The sequence below is a fragment of the Sarcophilus harrisii genome, chromosome 2, assembly GCF_902635505.1.
Source record: "Sarcophilus harrisii chromosome 2, mSarHar1.11, whole genome shotgun sequence".
NCBI lineage: Eukaryota > Metazoa > Chordata > Mammalia > Dasyuromorphia > Dasyuridae > Sarcophilus > Sarcophilus harrisii.
The window spans coordinates 92,431,908-92,452,589 of NC_045427.1; the positions used below are offsets into that span (position 1 = coordinate 92,431,908).

At 35.4% G+C, this 20,682-nt stretch overlaps 1 protein-coding gene across 23 annotated transcripts in view; it reads right to left on the reverse strand.

Moving 5' to 3' along the window:
- NRXN1 (neurexin 1) overlaps nucleotides 1-18,452 on the reverse strand; it is a 1,358,646-nt gene extending 1,340,194 nt beyond the window's left edge. For all 23 annotated transcript variants that reach the window (XM_031957196.1, XM_031957194.1, XM_031957193.1 and 20 more), the window contains exons 1-2: nucleotides 17,920-18,452; nucleotides 13,360-15,049 (exon numbers count right to left, since the gene is read on the reverse strand). In XM_031957196.1, the coding sequence (XP_031813056.1) occupies nucleotides 13,360-14,131 (772 nt within the window). In that variant the 5' untranslated portion in view covers nucleotides 14,132-15,049; nucleotides 17,920-18,452. The remainder of the gene's footprint in view (nucleotides 1-13,359; nucleotides 15,050-17,919) is intronic.
- Between the last annotated feature and the right edge of the window lie 2,230 nt (nucleotides 18,453-20,682).

Here is a 20,682-nt window from a genome sequence, read left to right on the forward strand (position 1 = left end):
GCAACTAAAATTCATTATTTTATACCTATGACAAATGAAAATTTGAAATATATAATCACTTTTAGGCCAACTCCAATAGACATTATAGAGAGAGCCATCTATCTCCAGAGAGAAGACTATGGGGACTCTATGTGAAGCACATATGTGGAGTACTTATTTTCACCTTTGTAGTTGTTGTTGTGAATTTGCTTGTTTTCTTTCTCATTTTTCCCATTTTGATCTGATTTTTCTTGTGCAGCATGATAAATGTGTATATATATATATGTGTATATATATATATATATATATATATATATATATGTTGTACATTTGTATGTGTTTAACCTATATTAGATTACTTGCTGTCTAGGGGTGGGAGGACATGGGGAGGAAAGTAAAAAATTTTGAAACACAAGGTTTTACAAGGATGAATGTTGAAAATTATGTTTGCATGTATTTTGAACAATAAAAGGCTATTATTATAAAAAAAAGACATATATAATCACAGTGGCCTCAAAACAGGAACCATTGATTTTACCTTTTGAACTTAGTACTTCCTGAATACTAGTATATTCGAAGCATTCAGTGAACTATGGTTCTATGCTGCCATGCCAGCAATATCCCAAAGGAGAGTAGATGAAGTCTTAATTATAAAGAGACAACAATGCTCAGACGAAAAACAAAGGTCTCCTATTTCTCTGCTTCTGCTTGGCTGGAGAATCTCACTTTACTTTTTCTAGCAATGTGAGAGTAAAATTTAGCCTAAGCTTGGTTCTTACATGAAACTAACAGTAAATCTGTTAGGCCATGGACAATAGCAGCTTCCAGGTTCTGGTGGAAAGCCATGTCAAAGCTGTTTTCTATCATGAATAGAAATCCATATAGAATTTCTCATGTTTATAAACATAGAGAATGTCTCTTGGACTCAGGATAGTGTTATACACTCCTCAAGCAATTTAGGTACTTTCTAGCTCTAAAAAACTGATATCCAAATCTTATAAATCATTCCTCTTGACATATTCTTTTTTTATCTTTAGTTCCTTACTAATTTTACAACAGAGATTTGTGCTAAGAAAATGTTATTTTAGTTAACACTGGTCTCTACTGTTTAGTTACAATGTTTCCTTGTTGCAAACCAGAAAAAGGTAGTTTTCAATGCAGGGAATTTGATAAGACTTCTTCTTCTGGGTTAGAATTCTAGCTTGCTAAGTTAAATCTTTACTTTGGCCTATGTTTTTATTTCAAGAGCAGGCAGAATTTTCCTTCCTGAACACTAGATTGTTTTCAATTCTAAGTCCGAAGTACATAATCATGGATTTAGAGGGGGAAGGAACCACAGAAGTAATGGTGTCAAACCCCTTTACTTTACAGATGAGTAAATTGAGGCCCACTTAATTCACTTAAAATTAAGTGCTCAGGTTTGCACAAAATATCTGAGGCAGCATTTAAATTTCTTCCTCACTAAATCCAGTATTTTATTCAGCATGCTACATCTTGTCATCTGAAGAAAAAAACTGCTATTATGATTATAACATTTCCCCCACAAATAGAATAAATTTATGCCTCAGTGGTGAACATAGATTTGTGAAAAATCAATAAGATTGAGATAGAAAAAGGGTCCTCCAGAGATAACCTAAGAAGAACTTAAGAAAGACCTGAGAAGATCCAAAGAAAGATCTGAAGCAGGGATTAACCTGGTGAAGTACAAACACCTCTGAGCTAGCTCCCCAGAAACATCAAGTGGGAAGCCCCAGACCGAACTGGAGATAGCTGGAGCCTCAGCAGAAACCAGAGATACTTTTACCTCACAGACTGTTTGTTTAGTTGGGGCCTGAGTTTGGGAAGACTGAGTGAACCTCTGCTGATTGGGAATGCCAAGCCCAGTTGTGCACTAAGACGCTGCCCTGAAGAAGAAGGAACCAGTACCCAGTGAATGCAGAGGACGATGGGCAAGGGTATTGTGGGCTTCGGGCACTTGCAGGAGGTGGAATTTTTGGTTTGGGGTCCCTGGTCAGAGGAGAGCTCTGAAGTGAAGCCAGAGACACCATCTTCCCCACCCCCAGGATTATAAATATCTCTTATTAAAAAAAAATTAATAAGCCCATAAAGAAGAAATAACCCTACAACAGAAACATCTATGGGAAAAGGGAAGACAGGGGTTCATCTTCAGAGAAGGCCACTGAAGTAAAAAAAGCTTCAACCCAAAAGAGTAATGTGAAATGACTCCCTGCCCAGAAAGAATTTATTGAACTCAAAAAAAAAATTAAAAGTCAAATGAGAGAAAATGAGGAAAAAGTAAAAAAAAAAATAAAAGTAAAAAACTATTCAAGAAAAACAAGATTATGAAAAAAAAAAAGCTAATCAACCAGGATATAGTCTCAAAGATGAAAATAAGTCTTTGAAAATTAGAATTGGGCAAGGGGATCAAAAAGAGAAAATATAAGAATAATTGGAATGCCTGAAAGTTATGACCAAAAAATAATTTTGATACAATAATGCAAGAAATAATCTCAGAAAATTATCCTGGTGTGATAGAATACAAGGGGAAAGTAGAAATAGAATAAAATATACTTGATCACCACCTCAACAAGATGCTTTGTTGAAAACACATTATTGCCAAATTTCAAAATCTCCAGATCAAAGAGAAAATTTTGCAAGGAACAAGAAAAAAAACCAATTCAAAAATATTGCAGCTACAATTAGATTTGTACAGGATTTATCAATCCCATAATAAAAGAGTGCAGGTCCTGACTGACAATCAAAAGAACTAGGCCTGTGGCCAATAACATAATATCCAGCAAAATTACCTATAATAATGAATGTGAAAAAATGGACATTCAATGGATTTGCAGATTTTCAGGACTTTCAATCAACCAAATCCGAACTTAATATACTATTTAACATATAAGAGCCAATATCAAAGATCAATTTCAAGAAACTCAATATGGATAAATTTTTTATATGGGAAATTTATAGCATGTATTTAAGATAGAGAACAACAATATAATAGCTCAAAAGAAATATTGGGGCTTAGTTAAGGTAAAAATAGTAATTATGTCATATAAATGAGTTGCAGAAGAAGAATAGATACAGAGACATTAGAGGAGGGAGGAGGGTTCATAATTCTGAAAAACTATTCAGATTGGGAATGGGTTAAGTAGTCAACACTACATTTATACTATAGCACTTTCCAAAATCTATAAAGAAATAAGGGGGAGAGGGATGGGTGGACAGGGGAAACAAAGAATGAAGGAAGAAAAGAGAGGGTTAGAAAGAGGTTAAGTAATAGCAAGGCAAGTTAGAAACAGAATAAAAACACAGAGTCAGCAGAGATAGGAAAACTATGTGTGGATCTATTTATCAGGGAATATGTGGGTATATATGTATATGTATATATCTATATATCTGTATCAATCTATCTATCTATCTATATCTATATCTATATGGAAATATATCCTTTATTAATTAATGCCTGCTTTGGGGGGGGGGTGGACTAGATGAAAGAAGAGAAAAGAATGAAGTAAAAAAGGGGCACAGCATAGAACAACAAAACAATTTACAAGGAATTAAAGAAATTATGGACACCCATGAATATAATTTCTTCTATTAATACATATATTTTATTGATCTGACAATTTGTTGTTATATATTTTGAATCCTCCTTTATGATCTGCTGGGCACATGACAATATTCTGTTTTGTTTTGTCTTCCTTTTCTGTTTTTCTTTTTTCTTATTCTGTTTCTTTAAATAAAATAAATTTTGAGGAAAATGCCATATATTCATGTCATGCCTTTAACTTTCAGCTCTTTTTCCAACTCTTTTAGCAACCTCCTCACAAACAGAATTTATTGCAACCCACACCACAATAAATGAATGGGTAGATATTCCACCCTGTTATCCCATAATCCTCATAAGTGATAGCCTCTAATAAATACTATTTTGAGATAACCCATGCATCACTTTAACACTTTCAGATCTGATCTAGCACCTCTTCATTAACAGTCTCACCAAGATGTGGGAGTCTCTTCAATACCCCAGGTGGTCTGTCATTTTTTTCCTGAGTGGAATGTTTTAATCTACTTCTCTATGTCCCTAATCATCAATCCCATAACTTTTTCATCAAGGTACTCCTCTCCCTGAGACTATTACCCTTTTTGTGCCCCTCCCCCACTATGCACAGGAATAGTCTGTTTTTATATGTTTATGTTCATGTAAAATTCAGCATAGTGATTGGCACATTAAAAGTGTTTAATGCATACTCATGTTATGTTACCCATAATATGAAAAAAGAAGATAAAAGAAATAAACAGGCGGGTGTCAACACCAGCTTTTTAAGCAAAACTCAGTACTCTTAACAAGATTTTCTGCTTTTGGTTCTCCTGACAGGAACAAGTTCCAACATATTTGGGATTCGATTGCATTCTAAATTCTGAAGATTTTAGTATTTTAGTAGTTTCCATTAGATGAAATCTACAAATCCAGTCCCAGGAGTATGCACTCACCATTATACTCTGTATGCAACTAACATATATATATATATATATATACACACACACACACACACACACACACACACACACACATATATAACTTCCTTACCTATAAGTTCCTTGAAGGAAAGAGTTAGATCACAGATTTCTATTTTCATTTAATTTGGTTGTTGTGAGGAAAGAATTTTGCAAACTTTAAATCATTTTATAAATGAGGGTGGCTTTTCAATTTTGATTTATTGGTTTGGATTTGTAATTTTATTGTGAGATGTAATTCCTGGCATGTAAACTTTTTCTCCCAATGCAAATAGTCAACTTTTCTCTAAACTACATTTTTCTCAAGAGTATTATAGGAGCACAAAATCAGTCAGAAATCTGACCATAGTTACACTCTAGCTGGTGTCAGATAAGATGAAACCACAACTTTCTGATTTCAAGTCTTTCTCTCTAAAACCCATACCATATTGCATGATGCATTAATGTTATTATTGACATCATTATTTTATTAACTTTACTTAGTAAGTATTTTGGGCAAAAGGGACATTTATTAAATGCTGTTGAAATGAATTAAATATTGGAACTCTAAAGAAAGAGTAACATAATCAAAATATACTTACATGCATTATTCTATTCTATTAATGGCTATTTTAAAATTAAGTATTACAGAATATATATTGTGGAGGGAGTTGTGGAAGGATGGGTGATTTTTAAAAGCTGAAATAAAGAAATAATTATCAAGTATGGACTGAATGTCTGCTTTATTTCTATTCCCAAATATCCCTCTTTTCCCCTCAACGTTCTAATGACCTTATTTTAAAGTATTTGCTTCAAGATCCTTAATGATCTCATTTGGATGCCTTTGTTTGATCTTTTGATTATCAATATATCTTTTGTTCAAGAAATTCCAATATAACTTGGACTGCCATTCAATTAAGGTTATTTTAAAAAAAATTATGCAGATACAAGAAATTTGGAAACAATTAAAATCCATAAATTATTTCAGGTCATTAAAGATAAATTACTTTTTAATCTTATCCTAGATTGAGTTTGTAATTATCTCATACACTTAACTTGATCTATTGTTCTCACCATTGTGCTTTAATGTATATGTTACAATAATTTGACACCTCCCCTTTTATTAACTTAACTCTATTTAGGATGGAATGTTCAACAATGCAGAAGATATCATTTTTGTAGGATCTTATGAAAGATTCCATTGAAAGCCTTAGCAAAGTTTTAAGCACATGTAGGATTATAGGAGTCATCTCATACTGGTTTATATAATGAATAGAAAACATGTCAGTTGTTAACATTAAACCTCAATATTTCTTAGTTTAGATTTTACACGAGAGGAAAAGTAGCATCAACATCCTGCTTATTTGGCAGAGTGTTTGATGATCAAATAATATATCAAAGTGTAATAAGAGAACTACTCAGAACTTTAGCAATTCAATTACATAATATTGAGTCTAAGTGATCCAAAATGAATCTAAAATGACACCAAAGGAAGATTTGTGTCTTTAAACATTTTCATTAACATCTGTATTCTGCTAGCACCATGAAGATTACATTTGTGTGACATTTAACTTTTTAAAAGTTTGATAAAATCTAATCTAGATTGGATTATCCATTGTACCTGTTCTTTCCTTTAATCTTTACTGCAATACTTGCTCTACTTAAGGCAGGCAACTGTCAATCATATTTCAAAGATGAAAATATTTAGCAAAAATTATGAAAGATTATGCAGCTAATTATAGGAATATCTCTGTCTTCTGAATCTCAGTCCATTGTCCTTTGCACAATATATTAAAGAGTAATATTGCCTACAGAATAGTATGAAGATGCGGTAAAGTGGGATAAATTTGGAGTCAGGAAGACCTACGGTGTAATTCTATATCTGATACCTATGATCTGGGTGATATTGTATAAGTTTTTAATTTTCTTGTGCCTCAATAGCCTCATCTATAAAATGAGGATAATTCTAGCAGCAATCTCACAAGACTGATTTGAAGATTAAATAAGAGAATAAAAACAAAATGATTACAGAAACTAAAAGTAAAATATAATGTAAGCTTTTATTTTATGCCATGTATGGATAAATAATTACAATGATAAGTAGTTGAATCCATCCAGATTGATCCTGAAATAATGCCAACATATGTCAATGTACATTTTGTCTAACTAATTATTTCAGGACATTGAAGAACTTCCTTTAATATCTGGGAAACTACTTAGTTGTCCATGCTCAGTTAGCCTAATGTTTAGCATACCAAGTCACCATGAATAAGCTGAAAAACCCCAAGGCAAACAACCACACATCATCTGCAGTTCCCAGAGTCATCATCAGAGTTTTCTCTAAGAAAGTCCAGATTCTACTTGACTTGGATCAAACAGGAACCCTCAAGTCAGTCAGTGTTTAAATCAATCAGTGCTCAAGCCCAGAACCAGGAGTGCTACCACTTCCACATGACTATCCACCTAAGTCTTAGACATTAAGCTGGTGCTCAAAACTAATTGAAACCTTTGGGGGCAGCCAACACTATTTCTTGGTTAGTTGAAGAATCTTATCTAAAATTGAAAGCAAGGGCTTCTGGGAAGGTGACACTTGTGATTCAAGAGTAGTAATACTATGTTTTTCTACCCAATATCAGAACTGGATTTGGTACAGTGTCCTCTCTGTGCTTCCTTCCACTCCTTACAAAATGAGTGGCAAAAGAAAGGATGTCTAATTACTAATTCTGAAGTTTAATTATTAAATTTAAAAAATAAAAAGACCAATAAATACATGATAAATATCTGCATATAACATTGATCCCACCACATGACTCTCAAAAATTAACTCTGTATGACCACATTAAAATTCTGAGATAAAACAGCATCACAGAAATTCAAAAATTTACAAAATAGTTAGACACTTGTAAAGAGCACAGAAATAGACACGATACCCTCCTAAGCTAACTCTTTCTAAGAACATAAAACATACAGACATTTGTTTGACTACGATAATGTGAAAAGTGATTTACAGGATATACCACAATTATTTAAGTAAGGTAAAAAATATATATAATAGATTCTGAATCTCAGTAAAAGTTATATACAATATGTTCTGGCCAAGTTCATTGTACCAAATGCTAATTTTATGTAAATACTGAATAGAAGGAAAAACAGAAGTTCTAAAGTAGTTGGATTTGACTGATAATATGTTTTGTTACAAATTGATCCTACAATTATTAAAGTATTCAAATGCCTTCTGAAAAAAATATAATTTGTCCAAATATGTGGGGGAAAAGGCATCAATCAGATTTGGAAAGAATTAATTCTACTGGGATCTACAGGGTTAACATTATTTCAATAATGGAAGGAGAAACGAATAGTAAGAAATAGCAAAAAGCACTAACAATTAGACCACTTGGTAACAAATGGAACAAAAACCTGGAAATGAGCATTAATTACCATCATGCTTTGATATCATGATATCCAGAAAAGGAACAAGATTTTGTATGAAGCTTAATTAAATCCAATTTCAAAAACCATGTATTAAGCACTGAGTATTTGCAAGGGGCTGAGTTTGCCACTGGTGATATAAAGACAGAGTAAAAAAAAAAATAGTTCCTGCTATCAAAGAAGCTATATTTTCTTAAACACAATACTTGATTTTAGGAAAATTTGCAGTAGATATGATTACTGGGATTGGGGGGAGTGCCTTCTCCCTAAGACTTTTAAAATTTAAACGTAATTCCAAGCCAGTTGGAGTCATATATCTAATTCATCTCTTGAAAGATCAAAAAAAAAAAACTTGAAAGTCAATTAAGCAGCTCCAATTCATCTAATAATGATGAAGATAAGTCATCTAATGAATATAGATAATGGCACAGTCCAAAATAATAGAAATTCAAAATGTTAGCAATGAAGAATTAATTAATCTATAGGTTCCATAGCTTGGTGGCAGAATTAGAACTTATTATAAACAAGTTAAAGGATTAATTTTCTTTACATAGCATAGAATCAAAAAGGATTTGTTCAGTAAACTAAGATTATAAAGACACCTATAGATGATAAGGGAAATGCTAAAATAAAATATAATTAATTTAGTTTAAATCCTTCTGGTCTCAGATTAAGGGCACAGAACAAGCACAAGAATTTCTATACTATGAAATTTTCAATAACCAAAATTTCATCTTTGGTTAGAGTTCTTTTATTTTTAAGAGAGAGAAAAATGGCTCAGGGACAAATTATTCTTCAACACCTTTCTGACTAGAAAGAACTCTTTTGAAAGCCATATATAGGCAGCTTCCTTTGAAATTTTGGGGTTTTCAACTCCTTTTTCATTTTAAAACATGGACTTTCTAGACCAGGTAAAGTTCCTGATAAAGAGCACCTATTACTATGTCTTGGTAGCTGCAAAGTCTTTCATTCAGGGCAAAGTTACTGATCGACTTTGACAATTTCTAACAGAAATCCTTTACTTTTTGTACAAACACTCAAAATAATACAGATGATCTCAAGTAAATATCTAGGACAAAGTTAATTTCTGTTCTTAATTTAATGTTCAATTAAATTTTTATTAAATAAACATGAATTATATTTAATTTTTTATTGGCAGAGTACCCTGCAAGGTGTAGCATGGAATCTCTGTCTTCATTACCTACACACTAGTAATATTAGTGCAAGAAAATTACATGCAACCACACTTTCTCTATATATCTTGGTTATAGAAGGTGGTACAAGAAATAATAAGGATATAAAATAATAAATATTCTATGTGCAGTTGGGTACAAGATATTGTGCTCTGTAGCTTGGAGCTATAAGGATGCATTTGCCATGTTGCTTTCCTCCAAGTATTTACTACCTACCTGAGTAGATAAAACAGATTAACATTAATCTAATATGAAAATATATAAACAGGTTCAAAAGGCCTGTGTTTCTGTAAGATCTGCCAGTATTTTAGATGTCACTTTATCTCTATTATTAGTTTCCATGTCAGAAAAATGTGGAAGTTCCATTATTACAAAGAACAACTTCCAAAGAAGAGACCATAGTCTATATGAAAAAGAATGACATCCATGAATACTCTGAAGAAACTTATAAATAGGACCAGAATTTCCAGATAAGATGCAATTCAGTCCTTTGACTACAATGAATAGATACAACTGATCTGGATTAAAAACCTAAAATAACATATATAGTTAATCCTTTGGTCAGTTTGATAAGTTTTCAAATAGAATATAATATATAAATAACCTTGTAGAAATTCAAAAACTTTAATCAATCAATCAAAGTAAACATCTCTCAGACAGTTGAACGTGGGAGGTGATGAAAGGAATCAAAATTCAAATTGATATTTGAAATTTAAAACATAAAATGTTCAAGATTTCACTGAAAATATGAAATAAATGAAATATTCATTAAGGCAATGGTTTTAAACTTAAGGATATCTATTGTTATTTTGATGCTTAGGCATCTGTGGATGTCATTGATTCTTTCAGACCATTAGTATGCCAAAGGAGAAAGGATAAACAATGATATGGTTTAGTGGCAGTAAATGTGTGGAGCTCAAGAGAAATTGATATAATGCATAACCTATTAGTTTTTTTGGGGAAAAAAGATTTCTTTTCCTGTAAAATTCTGAAGTTTATGCCTAGTATTGCACAATATAATAGACATAGCTCAATATTTGGTGGAAATATTTTTTTTTTCAATTCCCACCTTTTGAATTGCAGAGATAAAAACAAAGAACTTAAACATTGATCTCAGTGATGTTGCAATATAATTCAAAATTACTTTTTAGCTAGTGAAATGAGGATTTTCTGTGCTCCATTCTTGGTTCTGTCAATAACTAGAATGACTCTTAGTCTGTCCTCTATTTCAATCTACCTCAAAAAAGAGTCTGATACCATTGTTCCCTTCAGTAGTACCTCCCTGTTCACATGATGTCAATAAACAAGAGAAAAGGTACTTCTTAGGGACAGATTTGTTAGTAAAACTAAATGTTGTGAAAGTCTGGAAATAAGATTTTTCCTGGTGACATTAGACCAGGTAAAAGATAAAGACTTTTGTTTGGTCAAGGTTCTTAATCTTTTTAGAAACAAATAATGCCAGAATATAGACAACTGGAGCATAAGTATGTTTGGCATTATTTTTAACATGTTAAAAAAGTTTATGCACAATTGAATATAAATGATGGCTGAAGATATAATTTCATTTCACTGCATCTGAATAGATCTGTTGATCCTTGACTAGATATATGGAGTTTTTAGGAAAGGAATTCAAAAGATCCCTCATTTCCATCTTTTGTAAATCAATTATTCAATAGGCATCATTTGAAACACATACTTAATTGGAAAAAAAATAGGAAACAAGGAATGAGTTCTTTTGGAGAAAGTGACTTCAGTCTCTACCTTCTTTATTTTCTGATTCTGTGTTATTCAAAGTAACTTATTCTCACACTGAAGCAATTGCCATTGTACTCAATATAAGAAATAAATTTCTACAATGAATTAGTACTACACAAGAATCCTGAATAGTTTAAATCTTAGGTGGAATTATCTTTTTCATCAAGTACTAGAATGTTCAATAATACACGTTTGGGAAGTATTCTTTATCCTATAGGGGAAAAATATTCCTTGTGTGTCAAATTAAAATGCAGGTTCCAAGATATCTAATTTTGTTCTGTTTGACATATTACTTTCCCTCCTCTCTCCTCTATGCTGAAACCTTCCTGATTATGCATGATCCCTCATTCTCTGCATCCAAGATGCACAGAAAAAAAAAATAAAAATTTTCATTAAAAACACCCACCCACACAGTACCAGCTGTCATTGTATCATATTTGTTGCCTAATTTAAAGACGGAAGTTTCATTTCATGTGTTCTTCATTTAATTGTATTTTATACCTTTTAAAGCAATACCAGGTTTGTATGAAAAACTTTTTACAGAATAATTGTACTTTATATCCTTTTTCTATCAGTCTATGTCAAATACACTTTCTTTTTGCTATGACCAACCCATTATGTCTGTCATTTCCTCCTTTGATTCATATGAAGACCCAACTTCCCCCCAAGGAACAAGGCTTCAGAATGTAAATATAGCCATTAAGTCTAATACTACAACCATGGAAATTTACTGGCAAAGCTGATTTGTAGCATATGCCTTGGAAGACATTCCTCTGCTAAAATTTTGTAGGTAAGTGATCATGACTGTCAATAATAATCTGGATATATCCTAGAATTAAGGGATTCTTGAATTTGCTTCCAATTCTTGGTAACAGCTAAGATTTCAAGGTGTCCAACTAAACCACTTCCCCATTGTTTCTGATGTTTAAAAAAAGAGTAAACATTTACACATTTTAAAGGGGAGGTCTGAAATTAAGTGATAAGAGAAAGAGAGTTGCCTTTCCAAATAATATTTATGTTGACTGTTTCTCCTCAGCAGAGTCAGTAAAAGATAGGTATTACATAATGAAACACACCCACAAATGAGTTTTCTTTCTCTATAGATCACAAAATTTGATGGCATATGCTGCTCACCTTTTTCATTTTACTCATAGATGATCAATGATTTCCCTAATTAAAGTTATAAAATGCCTATTTTTTATTCCATGTGCCTTCTCTTCTGTTTAGCTTCTAGTAACTCTTACATTGCTTTTCCTCATTTTAAAAATATTAATTTCCTAATTTGTATATGTTATTCTATTGGTCCTCCCAAAGAGCTGTTATTTGTTCCCTATCACACAAGCCACACACCAGATTTACACTGAAGAATAAAAATGTGACAGAGGAAAAAGAAACCTAATTGACAACAATTTTAAAAAGTAATTTTCAAACAGTCTCAAGCCCAAATAACATCATCCATTCAATTTATGCCTTAATTTCTGAGTGTTTTTTTTTTAACCTAGGGGAATAACCTCATGAACATGCTCTTTCCAAAATGTTTTGATCTATTCCCAATGTATAAACATCTAGCAACTTCCCATGCTGAAAATATTCATTTTCTCCACTGGTTTACTTTTCCTTTTGTCTATCATCTTCTGGGACACACACATTCAATTTTCCAGCATTTTCAGAAATCAGAATGACCTATCTTGCTCCACTTCAAAGGAACTATACCAAACACCAAGGTTTTTTTTTTTTTTTTTTTTTTTTTTTTTTATTTCGCAGATAATAGGCTTCTTCATAGCCATAAGAACCAAGTCTCCAGATTACAAATCCTCTAATAAAAACAAATTTCAAAATTTCCTCTTCCTTTTATTTTTCTTTCAAGTTTATTTCGGTTTTCTCTAATCCATCTACTCAACAAGATTCATGATTCTAATTCTTTTTTTTAAAATCACAATCACATAAATATCCTCAGTGGTGAGCCTCCCAATTCCACATCCACATTCATTCCAAAAACCATCAGCTACATAACCTAGTCTCTTCAGATTTTTAAATTAATTTTATTACATTAATAATAACTATATAATTTGCAGGACTATTTGGAGTGAGTAGGTAAGGGAGAGGTTTAAGTGTAAGTAGATGGGCTCTATCCAAGTGAATAATTATGCTAGATTCATGAAGACTTAGAGGATTGGTTCAGAGATAAAGGTAATATCTTCATCCAAAGGGGCGAAGAGCTCATCCTGTTCCATAATTATTAACTAAGAGCAAGCAATTCAATAGGGAGATCCCTGTTGGACAGTGAAATCAGGGATTGTGGCTACTTGAAGGGAGAGAGGATATTAAGAAGAAACCATGGATCAAACAAAGACAGAGAGGTGGGAAGAGAGAGGATCTCACCTTGGAGATAACAGACACACTGTCTGAAATTATAAAATCCCATGCAAGCTTACCCATCATGCCCACCATTCCCTTTTTTGCCCCCTTTGGACAGGTGGGCATCGGGGCCTCTTACCTTGGCTGCAGTCCTTGCCGCGGAAGCCAGTTCGGGAGCAGTCACACACCGCTTTGTCATCCACCACGGAGCAGACCCCTCCATTGAGGCATACGCCTCCCTCGCCCTCCTCCCCAACCTCACATGGGCTCCCCCCACCACTACTGGGAGGCTCATCCTCCAGTTTCACCTCGCCACTCTCCACTGGCAAGGTCTGGGATGAGTTCACCCGCACATCACGAATCCACCCTTTAAAGGGTTCCCGCTCCCTCACTGAGGCCAATGTCAACTTGAGTGCTGCAACCCGTAGTTCTGGAGGCAGGCCACCCACAAAGAGACCACTGAATACTGTCATATCACGTCGCTTGGACTTGACCTCCACCCACTTGGCCTCTGTTTGGTCGATGAGCAAAGTTGTGTTTCGGAATTGCCGGCGAATCCGCACCGTGTGCCAAGAACCATCGTTGACTGGTGTATCCGACAAGAGGACTGCAGGCTCAGCACAGAAAATTGAAAAACTGAGCTGCAGCCGGCCACCTCGGGTAAGAATCAGCTCTAAGAAGTCACAGAAACCCTCATCATCAAAATAGAGAACTAGGCCCCGGGCACTTCTTGTCTTCAGCTGGAAACTCATCTCGCTCTCACAGCAGGCATTCCACTTGGGGAATCGGGTCCACTGACCATCAGCCCCTGGGAACTCCAACCCACTGCCCAGTTCTGCCCAGCACCCTAGAAGTAGGAGTGAGAGGCATACAAGGAAGCACCCCCCACGCTGGAGCAGCGCCGTCCCCATGCTCGGGGCTGGGGTGCGGCGCGGAGGAACAGGGGTGGACAGGTTCAAAATCTTCCTAGACACCCTAAGGTGGAATTGGGGAGGGGGTCAGGGAATAAAAAGGGATTGGAATAGGATGAAAAATGGTTGGAATAGGAATGTTCCTTTCTTTACCTGATACCCTCTTTTTTCTTCTTTTTCCAAAAGCTTCTTCTCACCCTCTGTATATTTTCTACCCCACTGGAAAATGTCAGCCCCTAGTTGAATAGTATAACCACAGAACTTCCAGGCCAAAGGGTAAATACACCTTGAGGAAATGTGCTAAAAACTTTATCAAGAACAAAGTAAGAAAAAATGTTGATCACTTAGGTAGATGGTATGGGCTGTTGGTTCAATGAATGAGTCAGCAGATACTTTCACTTCCAAATGCAACAATCCTTCAGATTCTTCTGGTGGTGGCACAGGATAGATGTGTAGGAAAAACAAAACAAAACACCAAACTTCTCAGATGTCTGACAACTTAATATTAATATTTCCACATGTCTGCAGATGTGTATCTTCACATGTTACCCCCAAACTGAATAGTCCCCAATAAGGGGAAGAAAGGTCCTTATCTTCTTTAGAACATCAATTATCAATTCCAAACTTGCCTGCCAATAAAGGTTCTGTCAAATCACAAAACATTGGTCCCACTGCAGCCAGGGCAGAGTGTTAGCCTCCTTGCTCATGACTTTCTCAAGCTATTTTTAATTCCCCTTTTATCTTTTCCCCAACAGTGGGGTTGAAGCCCAAAAGCTGTCAGGTAGAAGGAGAGTTCCTTTAATTATAAAGCTCAACAGCTTCTCTTCTTTTGTCTCCTTCCATGCAAGGCCAAGCTCAACTTGGGTGCATGTTGATGTGTTGTGTTTTTTTGCTCTCTTTTTTTAGTGACCCAGAAATCTGCAAAGAATTAAGAAAACAAAATAAATTCTAAGTCTATTTACCATGTCAGTCAGATGAATTTCTTTATTATTTTACCAATTACTGGGCATAACTATTCTTTAATAGTACACCAGGCATAAAATTCATACAGTAAACAAAAGGGAATATGATAAATTATATGTTTATTTAATCTAAAGTCTAGTGTAGTCAAATAAAATGGCTTAATGCAAAATTTCAACTTCTTGTAGTAATTAACCAGAAGGCATTCAAACCAGTTTAGGACAGGGATCTGATTTTCTTTATTTTTTAAGGAACTTTTCTTTTAAAAAAAATCTGAAAGGAGGGAGATTAAGCCCAGCCTATTCTTCTTTTCTTTGAAATTTTACTCCAATCATATATCTCTCCTCTCAGTTTTACTTCTTATCTGAGTAGAAATGTATGAATATCATCTATCCAGACCTTTATATATATATATATATATATATATATATATATATATATATATATATATATATATATCTTTGAGGAGTTATAAAGTAGATTAAAGAGTCTGTAAGGAACAGTCAACTTTTATTTGTACTGAATTCCTATCAATTTATTTTCACAAGGAAAGATGGTGCCACAAGGGTTTCTTAGAAGATTCTTAGAAATTTTCAAAGAATTTTAAGTTATTTTAAAAATTAGAATTGCCAAAATTCTCATAATGGTTGGTGAAAATTCCATTGAAATATGGATTTAAAAAAAAATAGCATTCACTCTTCTATTCATTTCCTATAAAGTATACAATTCTCTAGGGTTTTTATGGTATTTAATATTTTCCCCATCACTATAGCAATCCAAGTCCTGCTCCGTTCCTTATCTGGCTGTCCCCTAGTAGAATTTGTGTATCTCAAGAAGCAGCTGGCACACATGTCACCTCAGCTCTTGTGGCTCAAGAAATGCAAGGATTTAAAATCATACCTTTGAATCACCACTACCTCAGCAAAGCTCAACCCCCTGTCTATGCTGTTAAATCACCTCTCTTTATCACACTCTAATATGACAGGTTTTTTGAAATGCTATAAAGTCATAAATACTGTCTAAGCCAAATTTTTGTAAATAAAAGGGGGGAGGGGGCATCTTGTGAGGACAAGAACAGCATCATGACTATGTTGTCTTTCATGTCAAGAAGGCTTATACATTATCTTACCCCTCCAAAAAAATTTATCATCTGGACAAAGAAACTCACTCTCTAATTAACACTTTTTTTTAACAACCAGAAACTAGCTGTAATTTATTGCACCGCATTGTGCTGCTGCTTCTGCACGAAGGGAGCTTAAAGCATTTCTCTTCAGTACAGAGCAATCCCTACAGGTGTCAGCTGAGAGCCACCAAGCTCGGGGATCCCACTTCAAGTTCCTCCCTAAATGAAATTGATGACTGGTTGAGTCTCCTCTCTCTCTCTCTCTCTCTCTCTCTCTCTCTCTCTCTCTCTCTCTCACATACACACCCCACACTAGCAAAAAAGAAAAAAAAAATCTCAGCTGCTTATTTATTATGGCTGATACATTCCACACCATCACCAAACACCAGACCTGTCTGTAGAGTGATTTGCCTAGTCTTCAGAAAGACTGTTATATTATTTTAAAGAATACATCATTTAAGATATTCCATCTCAGAAGTATACTCATACTACCAATCTTCAATAACATGCAAAATAAATAAGGACTGACACAACTTAAAATAGAATATAGAATCCAAATATTAGCTGCTTCATTAGAAAATCATTTTTTATCATGGCTTTTTTTCAGATGTAGTTAGTTTCTTAATATATGGTACAGGGATCATCCTATAATCTATCTCCCTTTCTCCCTCTCACCTTCTTCCCCTAATTTGCCATTTTTATTTAAGAAGGGAAAAAAAGGGGGGAAAATAGCAGAAGACAAATACATTTTGTAGTACAGAGCAGGACAAGTAGCTATCACAATTCTTAGAGGAAGCTCATTGTGTGTACCAGTGTGTATTTATAAGGAGAAAAAGGAATCTCTCTGGGTGCAGGGAATACCTGGCCAGTTCACAAATTACAGGATGAAATAAAGGATCTGAAAAACAACCTTTGCTGCAGCCAAAAGGAGAAGCGCTCTAATTCAAAAGCAGATTTAACAGCCTCATTAATCTTTTCTTTCATTTCTAGAATCAAATTCATTTCCAAGCTACTGGAAGGATCGATACAATACCCTCACCAGATGCAGTTACATTTATTTTAATATGTTTCTAACAGACACAGACACAGACACAGACACACACACACACACACACACACACACACACACACCCCTCTTTCCCAATCCTTCAAAGCATGAGATCAAAAAGAATCTGAATAGTTTCAAATACATTAAAATAAAAAGAAAAGTCATTAATTATTTTTCGCTCTCAGATAAGTCCCTTAATGACAATACACACCCAATATTCTACCCTTCTTTCCCGCCCAGTCCCTATGCTCCATCTCTTTTCCCAGTGCAGTTTCTTGGATTGCATGGATTAAGGAAACACGCAGCTTGGGGGTGGGGGGAGAGAAAGAAATATTTTATTGCCTAAATTTCTAGCCTTCTAGTTCTTTTCTTGATGTTGCTAATAAAACACAGCATCCAACCTTTAAGTTACTATAGAGAGTCCACCATCTCATCTTTCTTATTATCCACCTATTTGGGAGGCTTCATGAAATCCTCCCCCCTCTGTGAGCCCCCAACCTTCTCTCTTGTGCATATGTGGCAGATCCCAGCTCAGTTACGGAAAAGGGGTGGGTGGGGGGTTTCCCTCCCCAGCCTATTACCCCTCACCCCCCATACACACACATACTACTATCCCTGTTCCTCCACCCGCCCCCAGTCCATTTTGAGCTTCTTTACCTGCCTGCTTGGATTTTCCTTTTAGCTCTTGGCAGAGCCAGAAGCATGCATCGGTCAAAGAGAAATTTCCCGAGGTCTCTGGCTCTAAGGCGACTGCTGCTGCGTTTTTAGAGGCGTCAGGCTTGAGCGTCTATCTCTAGGAGTGAGGGAGGGGAAAAAAGGCAAAGGAGGGGAGGAGGAGAAGAAGAGAGAAGAGAGGAGGAGGAGGAGGAGGAGGAGAAGAAGGAGGAGGAGGTGGTGGAAAAGGAGGAGGCTGGGTTACGTGATACCGGGTGCTGTCCTTCTGCGAGAAGGGCGGAGCTGCGCTCTCTGCAGTACCACGGAGAGCGGTGTCCCCTTCCTCAGGCTTGGGATGGGGTGAGCTTGCCTCGCTCTGCAGGCAGGCTTCCTCTCGCCCTCCGGGTTTAGATGCCTGAGGACCAAGGCTTTGCAACCTATGCACAGTCCCTTTGCAGGGGGATCCAGATCCAGGGGGCGGGATCCTACTGCAAGCGTTTCCAACTTGCCACCACCCCACCAACCTCCCCCCCCACCCCTACTCCCCTGAAGGGGGAAAAAGCCTAGCCTAATCTACTGAGCATGCCCAGTCCCCAACTAAAACCACGCAAGGTTTGCAAGGAGATTCCACTTCTCCGGGGTTTAGTAATGATTAGGGCGGAGGGACAAGAGAACTCGAAAGACAGGGCACTGAACAAGAGAGGGAAGGGAGCCTAATGGGGTGGGTTGGGACGGTGTAGGGGCGAAACATCAGCAAATATCGGACTTCAAGACTGTGACTAAGTTCTAGTTTAGAGGGTGCTGGTTAACCTGCAGTTCTTCCTCAGGTGGAGTATATAAGAGAAATAAGGACCGACCTCACTGTCTCTTCCTTTCCCTTAAACTCCCCTGTCTAGTGTCGTCAGATTATTAGATGGTCACCCTATACCGAGATAACTTGCCTGATCTTTTCGAGACTGCATAGTAGAGAGGGGAGGGGGATTGGAGTGATTCCACCCTGGAAAGTTGCCAAATTGACGACAGAAAAAAAGTGCTTGAAGCTTCCTTGGGTGATCTCACCGCATACCCTACCCGTCGCTTTTTCTAATCGGAATGATCCTACCTGCGAAACCCCCAAAAGCTGTACTTGTTTTCCCCTCCCTCTGCTGTCTCCTCCTTCTCTTTGCGAATGATAAAACCTGGAGAAAGTGAAACTCCTGTGAAGCATTCTGTAACTGGGCATGCCTAGTAGAGAGGTCTGTTTTTGGTCATTAAAGAGTTAACCTTTATCTTTGTTAGTCTATCTGGCCTCAGGTAGTAGTTTGAAAGCCTAGTTTTGTGGATTTACCTTGCCTTTGAAGTCTTAGGAATATCTTAACTCCTATCCTCCAAAGAATAACACCCTCAATTAATTGGCTAAGTAAAAACAGCCGATTCTATCTTATTTTAACATCACAAACCCTACAGGAAATCCCTGGTTTCCCAATTTTAAACATGAGTCTAGTTCTTTCTTATCCCTACCGCCGAAGGATAATACTGAAAGGAGACACATTCTTAGATCCCGAAATAATCAATAAAATAATAATATACTGTATTTATAAAGACATTGTTTCCCTTCAAAGATTTAAATACATTTTTGAATTTACATTTTGAATCGTCCAATTTTCATCACAATACCTTAGTCATAGACCAAGGACCTTAATTTGAAGTCCTCAGGAAACCCAAAGGATTTCTATCTATAGATTTCAGGGAGTCCTTGAGTTTAGATGGGGAAAAAATATATATATTTCAATACAATGTTCTCTTTGTAATCCTATGAATTTTCTTTTGTGAATTTAAAAACTTTTTTTTTTTTTTCTGAGAAGGGTTTCATGGGCTTATCAAAGATTGCTAAAGATTGACAAATTGCCAAAGATGTACATGACATACATAATAAAAGTTAAGAATTTCGTCCATAGACAATAATTTCCCCATAGCAGATCCTATTTTTTTTTAATCTTTTGTATTCTCCACAGTCTCTAACATCCCTGAATTGTGTATTTTTCAAGGGCAAGGACTCCCTTTGTATCCCCAGCTGTTATAAAAGTGTCTGGCACATAGTAGGCAATTAGTAAATTCTGACTGACAGATATACTGACTAATGTAATGTCATTACTCAGGCAAGAAAAACAGGGCAGTAGTAGGATGACTAGATTACAGATTTTGTCTAAACACAAGGAAATTCTTCCTAAAAGTTAAGACTCTCTGAAGTAGAATGGATTTACTTGGGACAGAGTGATGGTTTTTCAAAGGAGGTCTTTGGGAGGAAAATTTGCATGATCACTTGCTGGAAATAGTGGAGAGAGGTGTCCTAAATTAGGTGTCACTTGGACTAGACAAGTAATTCTCAAAAATTTCTACAATGGTAGAAATCTCTAGTTCATTAAAAAAAAACTATCTATTTGTATGTTTATTGGCAGATCTGTGGTAAAATCTCCAACACTGTTATTTGTAATTCCTATTAACAAACAACATAATATGCATTGAAAACAATAACACAAAACTGTAAACCCTTTGACAGTTTCATTCTAGGTCTTTATTACAGAGAGATCAAACAAAAGGTTAAAGAACTATTTGTGTAAAATTATTTATAACAGCTCTTTTGTGGTATCAAAGAATTGGAAATTAAGTAGATATTATTGGGGAATGGATGAGCAAGTTGTGGTATATGATGGTGATGGAATAGTATCATTCTATAAGAAATGAAAAGCAGAATGGTTTTAGGAAAAAACAAAACTTGGTAGATAT